Here is a 14,056-nt window from a genome sequence, read left to right as displayed (position 1 = left end):
TACGTGGCTTGCCAATCAGATAGGAGCCAAATTACACGGTACTCACTGCTAAATAGAACACTGGAATTACGATGTCCTGTGCCCAATTGAGACTCGCAGCAGTGAAGCACTTGTGTGCAAAGGGTGATGTCACCGGGCGTCGCGCCACCTCCTCACTTAACCCTTTACCTTGTCTCCAACGGTTAGTTTTAAGATAGATGCAGTTCAGGAAACTAACATGCTTGCGATAAAGCCCTCGGAAAATCAGACGAGGCAAGTTACAGCGCAGCGCAGAACAGTTTGTTTTGGCTTTTCTTGTTTATTTAATTGTTTATTCTATTTTATTTTTTTTGAGTTTCGGATATGTTTTTAAACAAACCTGCTTTGGATGTGACATATGGATCTCCTAAGGATGAGAACAACTTCACACAAAGCGCTCTATGTCAAGATCGGCGCTCGTGGAGCTGTGTTAGGAGAGTTTCCTGTTGGCTGGGAAATGATCAAACTTTCCAGCTAAGTTTGTCCCACACCTTATGGCGTCTCCTCATTGACCCAGTTCAGATATTCCTAAATACAATTTTGAGTCTTCACTTTCAATTCACATTTCAACCCCCTAACCTCAGATCTTTGTGGGGCAAACATTCGAAACACTAGTTTACTGAACTGCCCATCCCAAAACACTCATATAATATGACATTATGAATAATTGCCAACAGTTAGCAGTCTAATCCACTTTCAGAAATTTAGTATGGCCCCCTGGGGACTTTATTCAAACTGCAATAACTCCCAGTAGGAAACCCCCCCCCCGCTTTACCTTAAAGCGCATTTACACAACCTGTCCACTTCATTCATTGAGCGTCCACGTCTATCCCTCCCTGCTGTATTTTCCTTCCTCTCATCTTGGGGTAAACGAGAAAGTGGAGCTGCACAGTGGGAGTGTGTTGTCCCAATGCCAGGGCAAAAAATAGAGTCAATTGCTTAGCTTTCCGAGAACACCCCACTATGCTGCGTGACCTCAAAATGAAACACACACGCTTACATATAGTCCTAAACATAAACGACACAGTGTGTGCTGCCCTCCTCCTCCTCTCACAGTCTCCCAGCTGCTGTGATAGGAACCTCCAGCAAAGTCCCGGCCAGAGATCCCACTCTTTAACTCGTCTGCCAATGAAGGAATCTCTCAATCGCATCCGCAGATGTTAATGCGATGACCACCTTCATATCCACTTGCATAGGAACACACAAACAAACACACTCTACAATTTACACTTTCTGACCACACAATTGGGAAGCTTTTTTGGGGGGGGGGGGTAAAGTCGCAGCGTCACATTTACACGAGGACTTAAATAATTGCATCAAGTAATATTTAGCCGCCAATTTTCTAGACACATTCTCCTGTTGAGGGTCATGGGTGAGCTGGATGCTCTTTCGTTGACATTGAGCGAGCGGCAGGGTACACTTGGACACTTTCAGTTGCTTGACATCCACACACAAACAACCCCAAATGAACACCCACCGGTATGCACAATTTATGCATGTTAAATGCACGTTTGGGGGATTTTGAGGGATTTAAACCCAGACCCTCTTGACTGTGAGGCACCTTTGGTCATTAGCAATGCTGTTAACTGATGGTACATCTACTTTTTTTTTTAAACATGGTACAAACATGATCTCACAAGATTAAAGCAGGATTTCAGATAAAAATTCCATCTCTCCTTCTATTTTTTTTTAGACCGCATATCCTGCTGAGAGGAGCTGGAGTTTATACTCGCTAACTTCGACGCCACGCAAGCACGGGGAGAGCGTGCCAAGGCCGAGGCAGATGTGCTAACTTCTATTCCACCATGCTGCCGCAATGTCTTCACATGACAAGGAATCATCTTTGCAAGAATTTGATTACAACATTTGTGAGACTCCACACTTTAATTCATGGGAGAGATTGTTTGAGTGCCTTCTGTAGATGCTGCTGTTTTGGTCAGCAGCAAAGTTGTTCAGTTGATCAGCAGTGAACTTCTGTCCACGTGTCGACAACAGCGTTAACGAACGGAGGTGAGGTGGGTATGAGGAAGACGATTAGCAAAGCGCTTCTGTGTTTCGAATGGATGAAGCACAGTTATTGAGACGCAGCATCTATCTGAGTGGAGGCCATCGACCCGGCTACACTCTTCTCACAGCAAGAGGCAGAAGAAAAGAAATTCCACCGTTCTCAGAAACAGGAGCAGAACTTTCTAACATGCTCACGCCACAAACGCCGGGGAAACTATGATTCCAACTCAAACAAAACAACCACCGACAATTGTTGTCTCTATTAGGAGCTGTAAAAAAAAAAAAACAACAACTACAAAAAACAAACAGTGAAGACGGCAGTGATGGATGGCGCAGTGATGAGTTGTTTGTCACTCTCACCTTGAGCGAGTCAAAACAGGCGATGACTCGGCCGTTTTCCACTTGGCAGCTCTTGGCGGGGTGGGCAAACTTGCACTCGTTGTCCGGCCTCGAGCACATCCCCCTCTGAAACTCCCGACACACCTCCAAAGTCAGCCACTTTGTGTCACGGATGGGCATCACGTTCACCGCCATTTTGGAGCGAGAGTGACAGCAGTTGCAGAAGCAGCCGAGGGGGGCTGATGATGAATGATGTATATCCAGCGAATGCAATTATAAGCACACTTGTGTGTTGCGAATGAGGAGGAATGAGTCAATGACATGGACGCATGGGAAAGGGTGGGCTCGAAGGGTCTTTGTTGGGATCTGAGCCAAGGGAGGCCTCTTGAGTCGCTACCACCTGTAGCCCATCCTCGGGGCCTGCTTGCCTCAAATAAGACGCCTTTAGCGGTCAGATATCGGCTCACTGCTCAGCTCGACTGTCAGACGAGAGGATGGTAAAACATTATTGATCGCGTCGGCCCATGACGGGAAGAAGCAGAGGGAGGAGGAAAAGGGTGTGGTGGAGAGGACAACGAGAGCGACGATCTTCTTCCCGCTCACGACAGCTGATTGGATCTGTTCGTTCTCAGCATCAGGCTTTATCTGCGCAGGAGGGAAGCAAGCGGGGAGGGGAGGGGCCTGACTTCAGCGAATCAGTGGCACAGTGGATGGTGTCGGCTGCCCTGCGAGGCAGCGCTGACGACTGTGGCGGGGTTCAGCGGAGTCCAAGAGCCACAGGCGGGAGGGGAAGAAGGCACTCTCTGTGGAGAAGGAGGCAATCGTGTCAGTGGGGTAACACACACAAAGAGAGGCTGGATATTCACAACCATTTAGTCGGTCGCACCAAACCAATGTTTTGTCTTACACATTCTCTTTGGTTTACAAATGGATTTGCGTTCCTTTCACAGAGATTATCCTGAACGTACGCTTAAGTGTGAACATGTCATTAACCGATGCTAACACAGTAGTGAACTCATAAATAGTAGAGATGCACTAATGGACAGATAACGCTTCCAAGTCACAAAATTGCAAAAAAATTCTCTCCACTCTGTCACCTTTTATGCCCTTATCTTAGCACGTCTAACGCAAACTGATCACATATCTGATATTGACTGATTCGCGTTACCCAGAAAAAAACAAAACAAAAAAACTAATGTATAAAAATGAACATGAGCTGGTCTACTTGTCTTTTCTTTTCAAGATTAGCTTGTATGCTCTACTAGCGATATATGATCCCCTCTGAATCCTTCATCCATCCATTTCCTGAGCTGGAGCCTTTGACTTTTGGGTGAGAGGCCGGGCACACCCTGGACAAACACCCACCAGCCAATCACTTATAGACAAACAAGCATACACACGCACGTTTACTTCTTGGGGCAATTTAGAGTCTGCCAATGAACTAAACAGCATGTTTTACAAATGTGGGAGGAAGCACTTACAAAAAACAAAAACAAAAAAAAAGTATCAAACCAAGAACCTCAGATCTGTGGGCCAGATATGCTCATCACTAGGTTACCCTTCTCAATCACACCAATAATGATTGCTTAACTTAGTCAGTTTAGCTGTCAATCTTCCCAATCCCGCAATGAAATCGACGTAATATCAGAGTTGGCAGTCGGCCACTGAGAAAAGAGACGAGTGCGACGTGAGTATTCAATTCATAGGGAGCTAGAAAACAGTAAAGTGATGACGCTATCTTCTATGTCCTCATTAGATCGGCTCGGACAAACACGTTTCGACCTCTCCGCTTGCACAAGAAAAAAAAAGGAAAATACTCTGCACAATAAGAACCCTCATGCCCCACAGCCCACATGTTGTTACATCATTTCTTCATCCCCCGTGCAATACAACAGATGTGTTTGTGAATACACTCTTGTTAGTTGTACTTTATTTAAAGCTAGTTTCCAGCCCCAAAACACACACGCACGCACGCACGCACACACGCACACACACACACACACACGCACGCACGCACGCACACAATATACTTATCGTTCTATTGTTCCCTTGTTTGGTCTTGTTTTTAATGTGACAGACCTGTGCAGAAGTCTTCAATTCATTTCAGGCTTTTGTTGACTTAATTAGATAAAAGCGAGATATCACTTAAGAACAATGACATGAGGATGAATTTTATCAAAATGTGTTTAGCACTGCTGGAAAACGTTTATTATTGGGACAATGAACACAACAGCACAGCATGGTAATGGTTTACTCTGTGGAAACTTTGGGATTATTGAAATCCTCACATTAACATTGTTTTAAAGTGCAGAAAAATGGCCTCAAGGTCATGCAATTTAGAATCAGGGAACAATTTGTGAAAACATGCCTTGAAAGTCACACGAGAAATTGGGAGTTCAAACCATGAAGGGTTCTTTTTGGATTTTTGTGTGATTTAACTCGAAAAGTAGGATGTGTGTGATGAGAATATAAACGCCACAATCGCTAACATTAGCCAATAGCAACAGCTGCTAACAGGCTAGCCACAGACTGGCTAACCCTGTTCACTTCTGTGATGGAAGCTTCAGTGACTCTGCAGCACTCAAAAACAAGATTGTCACTTTTTAGAGCACGCGAACTTAGGATAGCCAAGAAATAAATACCCCCCCCCCCCCAAAAATAAAAATAATAATAATTATATATATATATATATATATATATATATATATATATATATATATATATATATGAGCAATAAAAATGTGGCTGCATCCGGAATGGGCCAGTGTTATTTCTGGTGGAAGACTTTTTCAGGCCAAAGATGATATTTTGAGCTGTGTGTGTGTGTGTGTGTGTTTTGAGGTTAGAATAACCCACTACATTTGGCAGGAACTGTACTAAGGGAGCACTGCAAAGACGGCTGCCCTTGCCAGACTATTATCTAAAGAGAAGCGCAATGAGCCTCGTCTTTTGGCAAAAACATAAGATAGATTTACTCTGTAAGCTCGAGTGAGCAGGTCCAATTTAATGTCTCTATCTGATTTTTATTTTTATTTTTCCATGTCCCTTTCAAAGTGACTTATCTCTGATAAGGATGAGCATATAAAATAACCAGCATGCGTTCAAATCGCAAGTAAACAACTCCACACATGTCAACACCAGGCAGATGGAATTAAACATAATTAATAGCAACATAAAATATCACAGCATTTAGTTGGCCTGGACTGACCCCCCACTCCCAACGGATTTCAAGAAGCATAACTTCCACATTACTTCACCGGTTGCCATCCGCATTTATTTTGCTTCTTTAATGGTGGCCATACCTCTTATGTAGCATATTTAGCCCCGATGCAATCGTGTACGATTTTGCTATAGTCTGGATTCAAAGCAAGTGTTTTACAATGGTGTTTTGTGTTGGTTAAACTGATTAACGTGCGTAAACGGCAGTCACAGAGGAGCCAAAACAAACTACAGTCAGTAATCCACTGGCTATTTGTGGTTCATTATTCACTAATTCAAATATCCTAACATCACAATTTCCAGTCATTCTTAACTTACTCTCACAAAATCATAAAATAAAATAAAATAATAAAAAAAAGAACAATCTACTGAAAATTTGCTTTTTTTTTCCACAGTGGAAGAAATAACTCACTCGTTCATACTTTTTGAATTCTTTGCAAAACACTCTAAAATGCCCTAAAATAGAAGCCAAGTCATGTCTCAATAGCATTTGGTCTCGAGAAAGTAAAAGTAAGTTACTATATTCATCTTGACAGACGGACAAGCTTTGGGGAGGAGCAACATTTAGCCCATGTTGCCTGGAAGCTATGGAAAGTCTTGGTTGCATGGGCATGTCCATATGCATGTCTGGTGCATTTTTCTCGACATCAAATCATCTGTAAACCATTCATTTTTTCCAAGTACCGGTAATCCAAGAGTTTGGTATTTGCGGTATATTTAGGAGTGTAACTAATGTATGAAATTTGAAATATTTTCTCAGGCGGGCATGAATAACTAAATCCTCATTTCCAAGGAAATTTCCATCCGTCAAGAAAAAACAGTTTGCGACCATTAAAACTGATGGCAAACGTCCGGCAAACGTCTTTGCGACCTGGAAAATCAACATCCACTACCCTCGCAAACCTTCGCCGCTCAGTGGGATACGGGAGCCTTAAGACGACCTCCAGTACAACATCCAGTGACAGCACTAAACGTGAATCAGTCGTCCACGAGACAACTAGTGATCATCTCCAATCATCATTACACTGAAACAATCGCTCGAGACATTGATCAAAGGCATTTGGACAATGCCTTCTCATCTTCTTCTCTTACCTGCCACCGTTAAATGATTAAAGTGGACTGTTCGATTGTTACAAAAGGTACACACAGAGCAGAGCAAAGGGATGGCTGCTTCACTAAAAGGGGCAGAATGTCAGCGAAGGACGGAGGCCCATCTCTTATCCAAATTGCTCTCCCGGGGTCCAGGCAGGCATTAAAGGAGCCACTGTTGTACATGTCCTGTGATGTCACGCTGTCGAGTATGCTACACACACTGGCCCCGACACACAATCTACCAATAGTCTAAAAATAATAACAATCATGCTCAGTTTTGCTGTTTGCTTTTTAGATTTTTATTATTATTTTTTTTAAGTGTATTGGATCTTAAGAAGTCACAGCATGGTATTTTTTTCATCAATTTAAACAAGCTCCCAGGTGTTTTATTAATGTGCTTTCTTTAAAGTACCCCCAGGATAAAGAATTACAAAGATTTATAAATGTCTTAGCTCAATGGAATGTTCTTATTAAGTAAGAGAGGTCTTTTGGGAGCTTTGGGGTCACTTTAAATGATTATGCAATTTTCAAACAAATATAAACAGTTTTGAGCTATTTTTTAAAAAATGTGCTTCTGTCTAGGATCAAGAATTATAGCTTGCTTTGCTCCATCTACTGAAGATTTTGAAATTTAATGTTGATATTAATGCCGTCAGTTAGACTTGATGCCCATCGGTCAAGACAGATGCCCCCTCGCAAACCGATCCACAATTAGTGAGGGTGTAAGATACAGATGTGCTCGCCACTCCCATGCTGCCTATTATTTCCAACGAGATACGTTATATTCAAAGATAAAATAAGATCTTGAAAATCGTTCCAGATTAGATGCTCATTGTAAAGCATGCAGAATACTCAGGGCTGTCTGGTTATCTTAGAGATATGGGCAAAATATTACAAACAGTTATCAGTGCAGTGCATTCCTTAATCGATACTCCTGAGCAGTCACACACATGAAAGGGGGCAGAAAAGCATTGTGCCTTAACACCGGGTGGAACAAAGTCTTCCAAGCCTTTATTTCTACTGCTTAGAAGAAGAAAGTCCGCCTTAGCTATTGAGCTTTGGCATTATATTGGCGTTTCTGCATGGGAATCAAACAGGCCGCTATCCCCTCGCATTAACTTTCATGAATAGAGGGCCAGGGTAGCAAAGCGTTCAAATTGCAATTACCGGTACACAAAAAAGGCGACCCTGCCGAGGCCGTCGCTAGACTCCCGTCAACAGCCGTGACAAAACGAGCCGTGGCTGTGGTCCATCGCATGAATAAATGAGACCGTGACGGAACAAGGCTAAAACTGTGAGGAACGATGTTGAGAGGAAATAAATAAATAAGGGCATCATCAATAAGCATCTCGGTGCATTTGAATAATTGATGCGGCCATTTCCCATAGCCAGAGGCAACAGATACTGTATGATTATACCATTAGATCAACTCCAGCCTATGTTGACGAAGAGAGAGAGGTCTCGAAGGATTGCACTGACCCACTCAACACCCTTTGACTCCTCATTCACAGCTTGCCAACAGAAATATAGTATCTATACGTCTATACGACCAAAATATTGAAATATATCATATCTGAATTAGTGGAACAATATCGATATTGTGATATAATGTATCACTTCATAATCTCTTACAGTAGAGTCTCATTTAGGGGTGGATAAAATATCAATACCGTGACGGATCACATCATAACCTCTGACCATCCAGTATCGATGACGGGTGGGGGAAATATCAATGTCCCAGAGTGGATATCACAATGTATCGCATTGGCTACGTCACATTGTTAGTTGTAGGAGACAGTATCACTATTGTGATATATCGCATCTTAAGTTCTCATGATAATTTTGTGTGAAGCATATTAGGACATGATACTTAGTATTATATAAAAATGTCCATTGTGTTATATAACCTATTGTTTTTTTTTAAAGTTTTTTTTGATGTGTGGGATCGGAATTTGTATCACGGTGGAGATGACAATGCTGTCTCAGCCCCACCTACTCGGGCTTCAAAGCCCAATTTGCACTCATTGCAACTGTGACGCTAACGTAACTGTCCCTCTTATTTTGAGTGGTTATGCCTGGGGAGGCACATAGTGATGACGTCACAATGTTGTCACAATTGCATGAAAATGTAAAGAGGAAATGAAAGCACAACACAATTTTAGTAATTGTCCCTCTCACCTCACAAAGTGCTTTTTGCAGTCCTACTGCATGGGCCAGGCTTATTGCTCTCCTCAAGCTTTTTTTTTTACACTAAATGACTGTTTATAAAAAGTGCGATCATGATTTGTTCAAATCGTTTTCTAAAAATTCAATTGTATTTATTTGTATTACATTAATGTCATTGTAGTTGCAAGAAAAGTACATTTGTTAAAAAAAAAAAGTTAGTTCTAGTACGTTGGTTTTGGTGTATTTTTTACAGATCAGAATTCCAGATCAATAAGCAGTAACATTAAGAGGAGTAGTGTCGTTAAATACCAATGCCCATCCCGACTCAAAACCCCTCACTGATCTCTTAAAATTAAGGATGCACCCATACCGAAACCGGTGCAGATACTGTTTGTCGACACTTGGACTCAAACTGTGAAAAATGCTCTGATACCAAGACACCCCGTACCATTTTACCTGCCTGACATATACCTTCCGTGAAGATGGAGTAGGAACCATGTCAACCGTGTGACGATACCTCAAGGTAAATCCAGATGGTTTGTTAGCAACTGAAAACTATGCTCCATAAAATGTTTAATGCCTTCTGCTCAAGCGGCAACTGAAGTGGACGCCCTGCCAGTTGTGGCGGCGGGCCACCCAGTAAGTGCAGATGTTTTTTCCAGCCCTATCGCCTGCTTTGCTCAATCTTGATGTATACAGTAGAATTATGTGATTTCGTTTTTTTTTTTTTTTTTACACTAGAATTACCTGTGACCCTCGAGAAGATAACATAGTTCAGATAATGGATGGAAGGAAACTACCGGTAGACTGACTCATAACCAGTAATAAAATCTCAATAACAAGTTGTAATTTCTAAGGGGGGACATGCTTGAAAGAATTGAAATGTTTTTCACCAAAATTGCCTGTTAAGAAAAAAATGATCTTGGCTAACACAGAACAAGCACAGGTTGTTTTGCCTTGATTTAATTTTATTTTTGCAATGGAAAGACTGTTTCTACAGGTTTTACCTCCCTCAGTTACATATGCGGTTGAGTATTGCAGACACTTTTCTTCCAAAATAAATTACATTTATTCGTGACAAAATGTCGTGTTAATATCATACCATTAGTTTCACTGACTGTGATTCTCAATCGTATCAACAACAAGATAAGATAAGATAAGAAAACCTTGATCTGTCCCACAATGGAGAAATTTGCAATTTGCAACAAGCACAGAAACGCAGCACCTTGTTTCCGGAAAGCCATCGCATCACGGTGCTAATATGGTTGCAAAAACGACCCTGCTCATTTGGCTCCACTGGATTATTTGGAGCCTTGTGGCAACAAGCCTTGATATAGAAAAGGGTGATTACTTTTTGAGTCATGATAATAAACCTCGCAATGATGATTTAAAAACCAAGGGGAAATAAAGTGTGCTATTTATGTGGTATCGACCAAGGGCAACAAAAAGCTGCCTTTAACTGCATTAAAAAAATAAAAAATACTATCAAAAGCAATATTCTCTCTGGATGTGCAGATGTGGAGAGAGAAACAATGAGGAGGTGAACAGAGAGGACGAAAGAGAAAGAAAAGCAAAATAAGGCTGGTTGTGACATGTGCGTCAATCTGACACCAAGACCAATCGGTTAAAGTCCGAAAATTCAATTCACCCATCAGCTAAGCAAAGCAGAAAAGCAGCGTGGCCATTCGGTAATACGAGCAGTTAAAGGGTTGCTTAATGCTTACTGACTGACGCTGCAAAAAGCAGACGTCGGACGTGTTGTATTACAAAAGGCGACGGTGTGGATGTTGGACCTGAGCTGACCTTTACACTGATAGGACCAGCGAGAAGGGAAGGAGGGGGCACAGGGAAGGAGCTCAGCGCTGGTGCCACAAGATAAGGGAGGAGGCCAGACGAGGGGTGATGGAAGGCTAAAAGTGGTTATTGCTACAGGTTGGTGAACGATGGAAGGTTGGAAACAACACAGTGGGATGTGTGTGTCACAAACACTCGGGAGTTTATTTCAGTCCCACGAGGCACCATTTAGGCCACACAAACATTGTCATTAGAATTTAGGGGATCCCAATCTGGAAACCGAAAGCAGAGAACACACACAATTTTAAAAACACCACACACATGATATATCACCACTGAAAATATAATCTTCCCCTATCCCATGCCTACACCCCGTGATGATTGAAGAATCATCACGGGGTGAAAAGTTGTGGAAGTGTTAGCTTTGGGGGATAGGATTAACAACACCCACTCTTGGACAATATGAATTTTGTGTTCCCTCTTGTGCTCCAAAGCTATCACTTCCACAAATTTTTCTGCATGCATATTTTTGGAATATGGGAGGAAACCGGAGTACCCGGAGAAAACCCGCACAGGCCCGGCAAGAACATGCAAACTGCACACAGTAAGGCCAGAGTGGGATCGAACCCACGACTTCTGCACTTTGAGGTGGACGCGCTAATCACTTGCCTACCGGGCCGCCAGAGTGAATACAACACGACACTAATGAATGGACACCACACAAATGACAAGCTCTCCTGAAACTACAAAAGTGTACTTTCTGGACATTGTCGGCTTCTGATAGCACCTTCACATTATGAATCTGTCTTTTGCGTCACCACTTTTTCTCCTTTTTTCCCTACTTGCATATGTCTCCCTCCTTCCCACAAATCTGCTCACTCTTCTGCTCGGCTGCACCCTGAGCATCATGTCTCGACTTTAATAGTCACCACCCACGGCAACAAACACCTCCCTCCCGAGCCAGGTTCCTCCGCACAACACCCTTGGCGCCGCAGCGGTGCAGAAATGTGCTGCAAGGTCATCTGCGCCGTTGCAACAAGAGAAAGAGCATCGGTGACAAGGACAAACTGGCTAATAGTGTCAGGTCCTCTGTGGTATCAATGCACTCAACTTGATATGACGTAACATTTGTAAAAACCTCATTACAGCCATGGCTTGCAATCATTTTGTCGATGAGAAACAAGAAAAGAGCAACCCAACAGCATTACAGTGCCATTAATAAGATGAATTGAGTTTCTCAAATGATTTTCAATTCAAACATTCAAATTAAAAAAAACATTTTAAAACAGTGTATGAAAACACTGATTAATTAAAGAGATAATTAATATAATTAAAGAGAATATTTTTTAAAAAATCCACTTTTTTGTTTCAGTTCAATGGCCATTGTGCCGCTTCTGCTGGGCACACCTTGGCCACCTGGGGGCAGTATAACACAGACATGAATAAAGAAGGAAAACAAAACTTCTCAGTAATCCGCAGTTATACTGTATTAGTGATTCTTAGCAGAAGATAAAGAATATATGCATGTGAGTATTGTTTGATCCTCTTATCCTCACAAGGGTCGCGGGGGGTGCTGGAGCCTATCCCAGCCGTCTTTGGGCAGTAAGCGGGGGATACCCTGAACCGGTTGTCAGCCAATTGCAGGGCACACAGAGACGAACAACCATCCGTACTAACCAGTTGACCACTATGCTGTAAATTTTAAAATAAAATTACACAAATTCAGCCTTTTTCTCTAGGTCAAAAATTTCTTTTGTTACGATATAATTAAAAAAAAAAATTGTATCTCTCGATAGACTGCTGAAAGACATCATGATACAACGATATTGCCCAGCCCTAAGTCCACATATTTTATTCTCATTTTTTAAATGATCTTTTACTCTTGGGGGCGGGGGAGGGGGTGGAGGTGAATGTATTACTCATCTTCAAGGAACATGTCACTTACTGTATGATTCGTAGCAACATGTTTTGAAAGAAACACATTGTTTCAAATGGGAACCATCTTGTTTCACACTTCTGTAGATTTAACTTGTAAAAACCTCTGCCTAACCAGCTTCACAATCAGGCCCACATTTTTAATTGACAGTCATGTCTTCAGGCCAAATATATTCCCACTAGACCAAACTTTCTGTTGAGCACTGATTGCTTACTTCCACAGAAAAGATCAATTAACATTTCCACGTCCCTCAACAGAGGTGTGCCAACGCTGTCAGCATTTTCAATGAGAGCTGATCGCCTTTCCAGCTGTCCCACCTTTTTTTTTTCTTAAACAGACACCGTATCAAACATTGTACAATACCCACTGTGCAGTTTCCATCCGCATAGCCATGCAGTCTTGTTAAACGGCTGCATCAGTGGGGGTTAACGTTACTCAAGAAGGTAAATGTCAAAGCTGGGGGAAAAAAAAAAATCAGCCTGCTCCCATTTGTGAGTCATGCTTTCCAGGTTCACACTCTTGCAAGCAAAAAACATTATTAATTACGTAGAAATAACTGATCAGGAATACATTAAATCCGATGGCAGAGAATAATAATGTTTGCTGGACTCGGAGCAACAAATAAAAGATTGCTGCCGGAGTCAATAAGTCTATTGCCTTTTTCAATGAACAATAAAGGAAATAAATGCTGGAGGTAAAAAGAAAAAGAAAAGTGATGGACATCCCTGCAACATTAATGAGATCCTACACTTCGCCAAGGGAACGCCCGTATTCATGAATTAATGATGGCGGCTGCGAGAACCCATGTCGGGCAACAGCTCGGCCACGCCCCTGCGAGCTTGTGATTGGACTCGCCCGTGTTGCCTTTGATCGCTCATCATTCTCGCCTCGGATGAAGTCATTTGCACTCATCTCGCCATCAGGGCAATGTTGGACTTCATTTCAATTCGGCACACACACACGGACAAGCAAGTGCGGACTGCTAAGCATGAGGCAGCAGATCTGCATTGTGAAGAGAGGACGCGAGTGAGGAGATGAATGGAAGGTCAACCGCGGCATTGATATTCAAGACTCGGGCGCATGAGTAATATGTGTGCATATGATTAACATTGACTCTCTCTCTCTCTCTCTCTCTGGAGAGCTAAGACTCCCTCGTTCATCTGAAAAAACAAACCGTGTGTGTGTGTGTGTGTGTGTTTGTTTTCTCCAGTCAACCATCACTGTCCGGTAGTGTTTACTTTCGAAACAAATCTGAATATAGTTAAGCTACATACCAGAAAAACTACTCACATGCTTGTCCGGCCACATGTTGCTAAGCAGAATTTGTGATTGCACCTCACAGACCAATGGGGGGGAAAAAAAAGCCATGTGCCAGCCTCACCCACGAGGCAGTTCGATAGACTGCCAGCAGCAACAGAAAGTCAAACAGACGCTCACAGAGGAAATTCATCCCGGAAAAAAAGCACTTAAAAAATCCCTGCTCTA

The 14,056-nt window shown here is 42.4% G+C and overlaps 1 protein-coding gene across 3 annotated transcripts in view; it reads right to left on the bottom strand.

Annotated features, from left to right (window-relative positions):
* LOC147197438 (muscleblind-like protein 1) overlaps positions 1 to 14,056 on the bottom strand; it is an 83,306-nt gene that overhangs the window by 43,064 nt on the left and 26,186 nt on the right. For all 3 annotated transcript variants that reach the window (XM_086125017.1, XM_086125016.1, XM_086125018.1), the window contains one exon: positions 2,386 to 3,167. In XM_086125017.1, coding sequence (XP_085981143.1) covers positions 2,386 to 2,559 — 174 coding nt within the window. In that variant the 5' untranslated portion in view covers positions 2,560 to 3,167. The remainder of the gene's footprint in view (positions 1 to 2,385; positions 3,168 to 14,056) is intronic.

Source organism: Hippocampus guttulatus, chromosome 12, assembly GCF_054856545.1.
Source record: "Hippocampus guttulatus isolate MCC_2025c chromosome 12, RoL_Hgut_1.0, whole genome shotgun sequence".
Taxonomy (NCBI): Eukaryota; Metazoa; Chordata; class Actinopteri; order Syngnathiformes; family Syngnathidae; genus Hippocampus; species Hippocampus guttulatus.
Note: the sequence above shows the minus strand (reverse complement) of the source record. Positions and strands in the feature narration are given on the sequence as shown.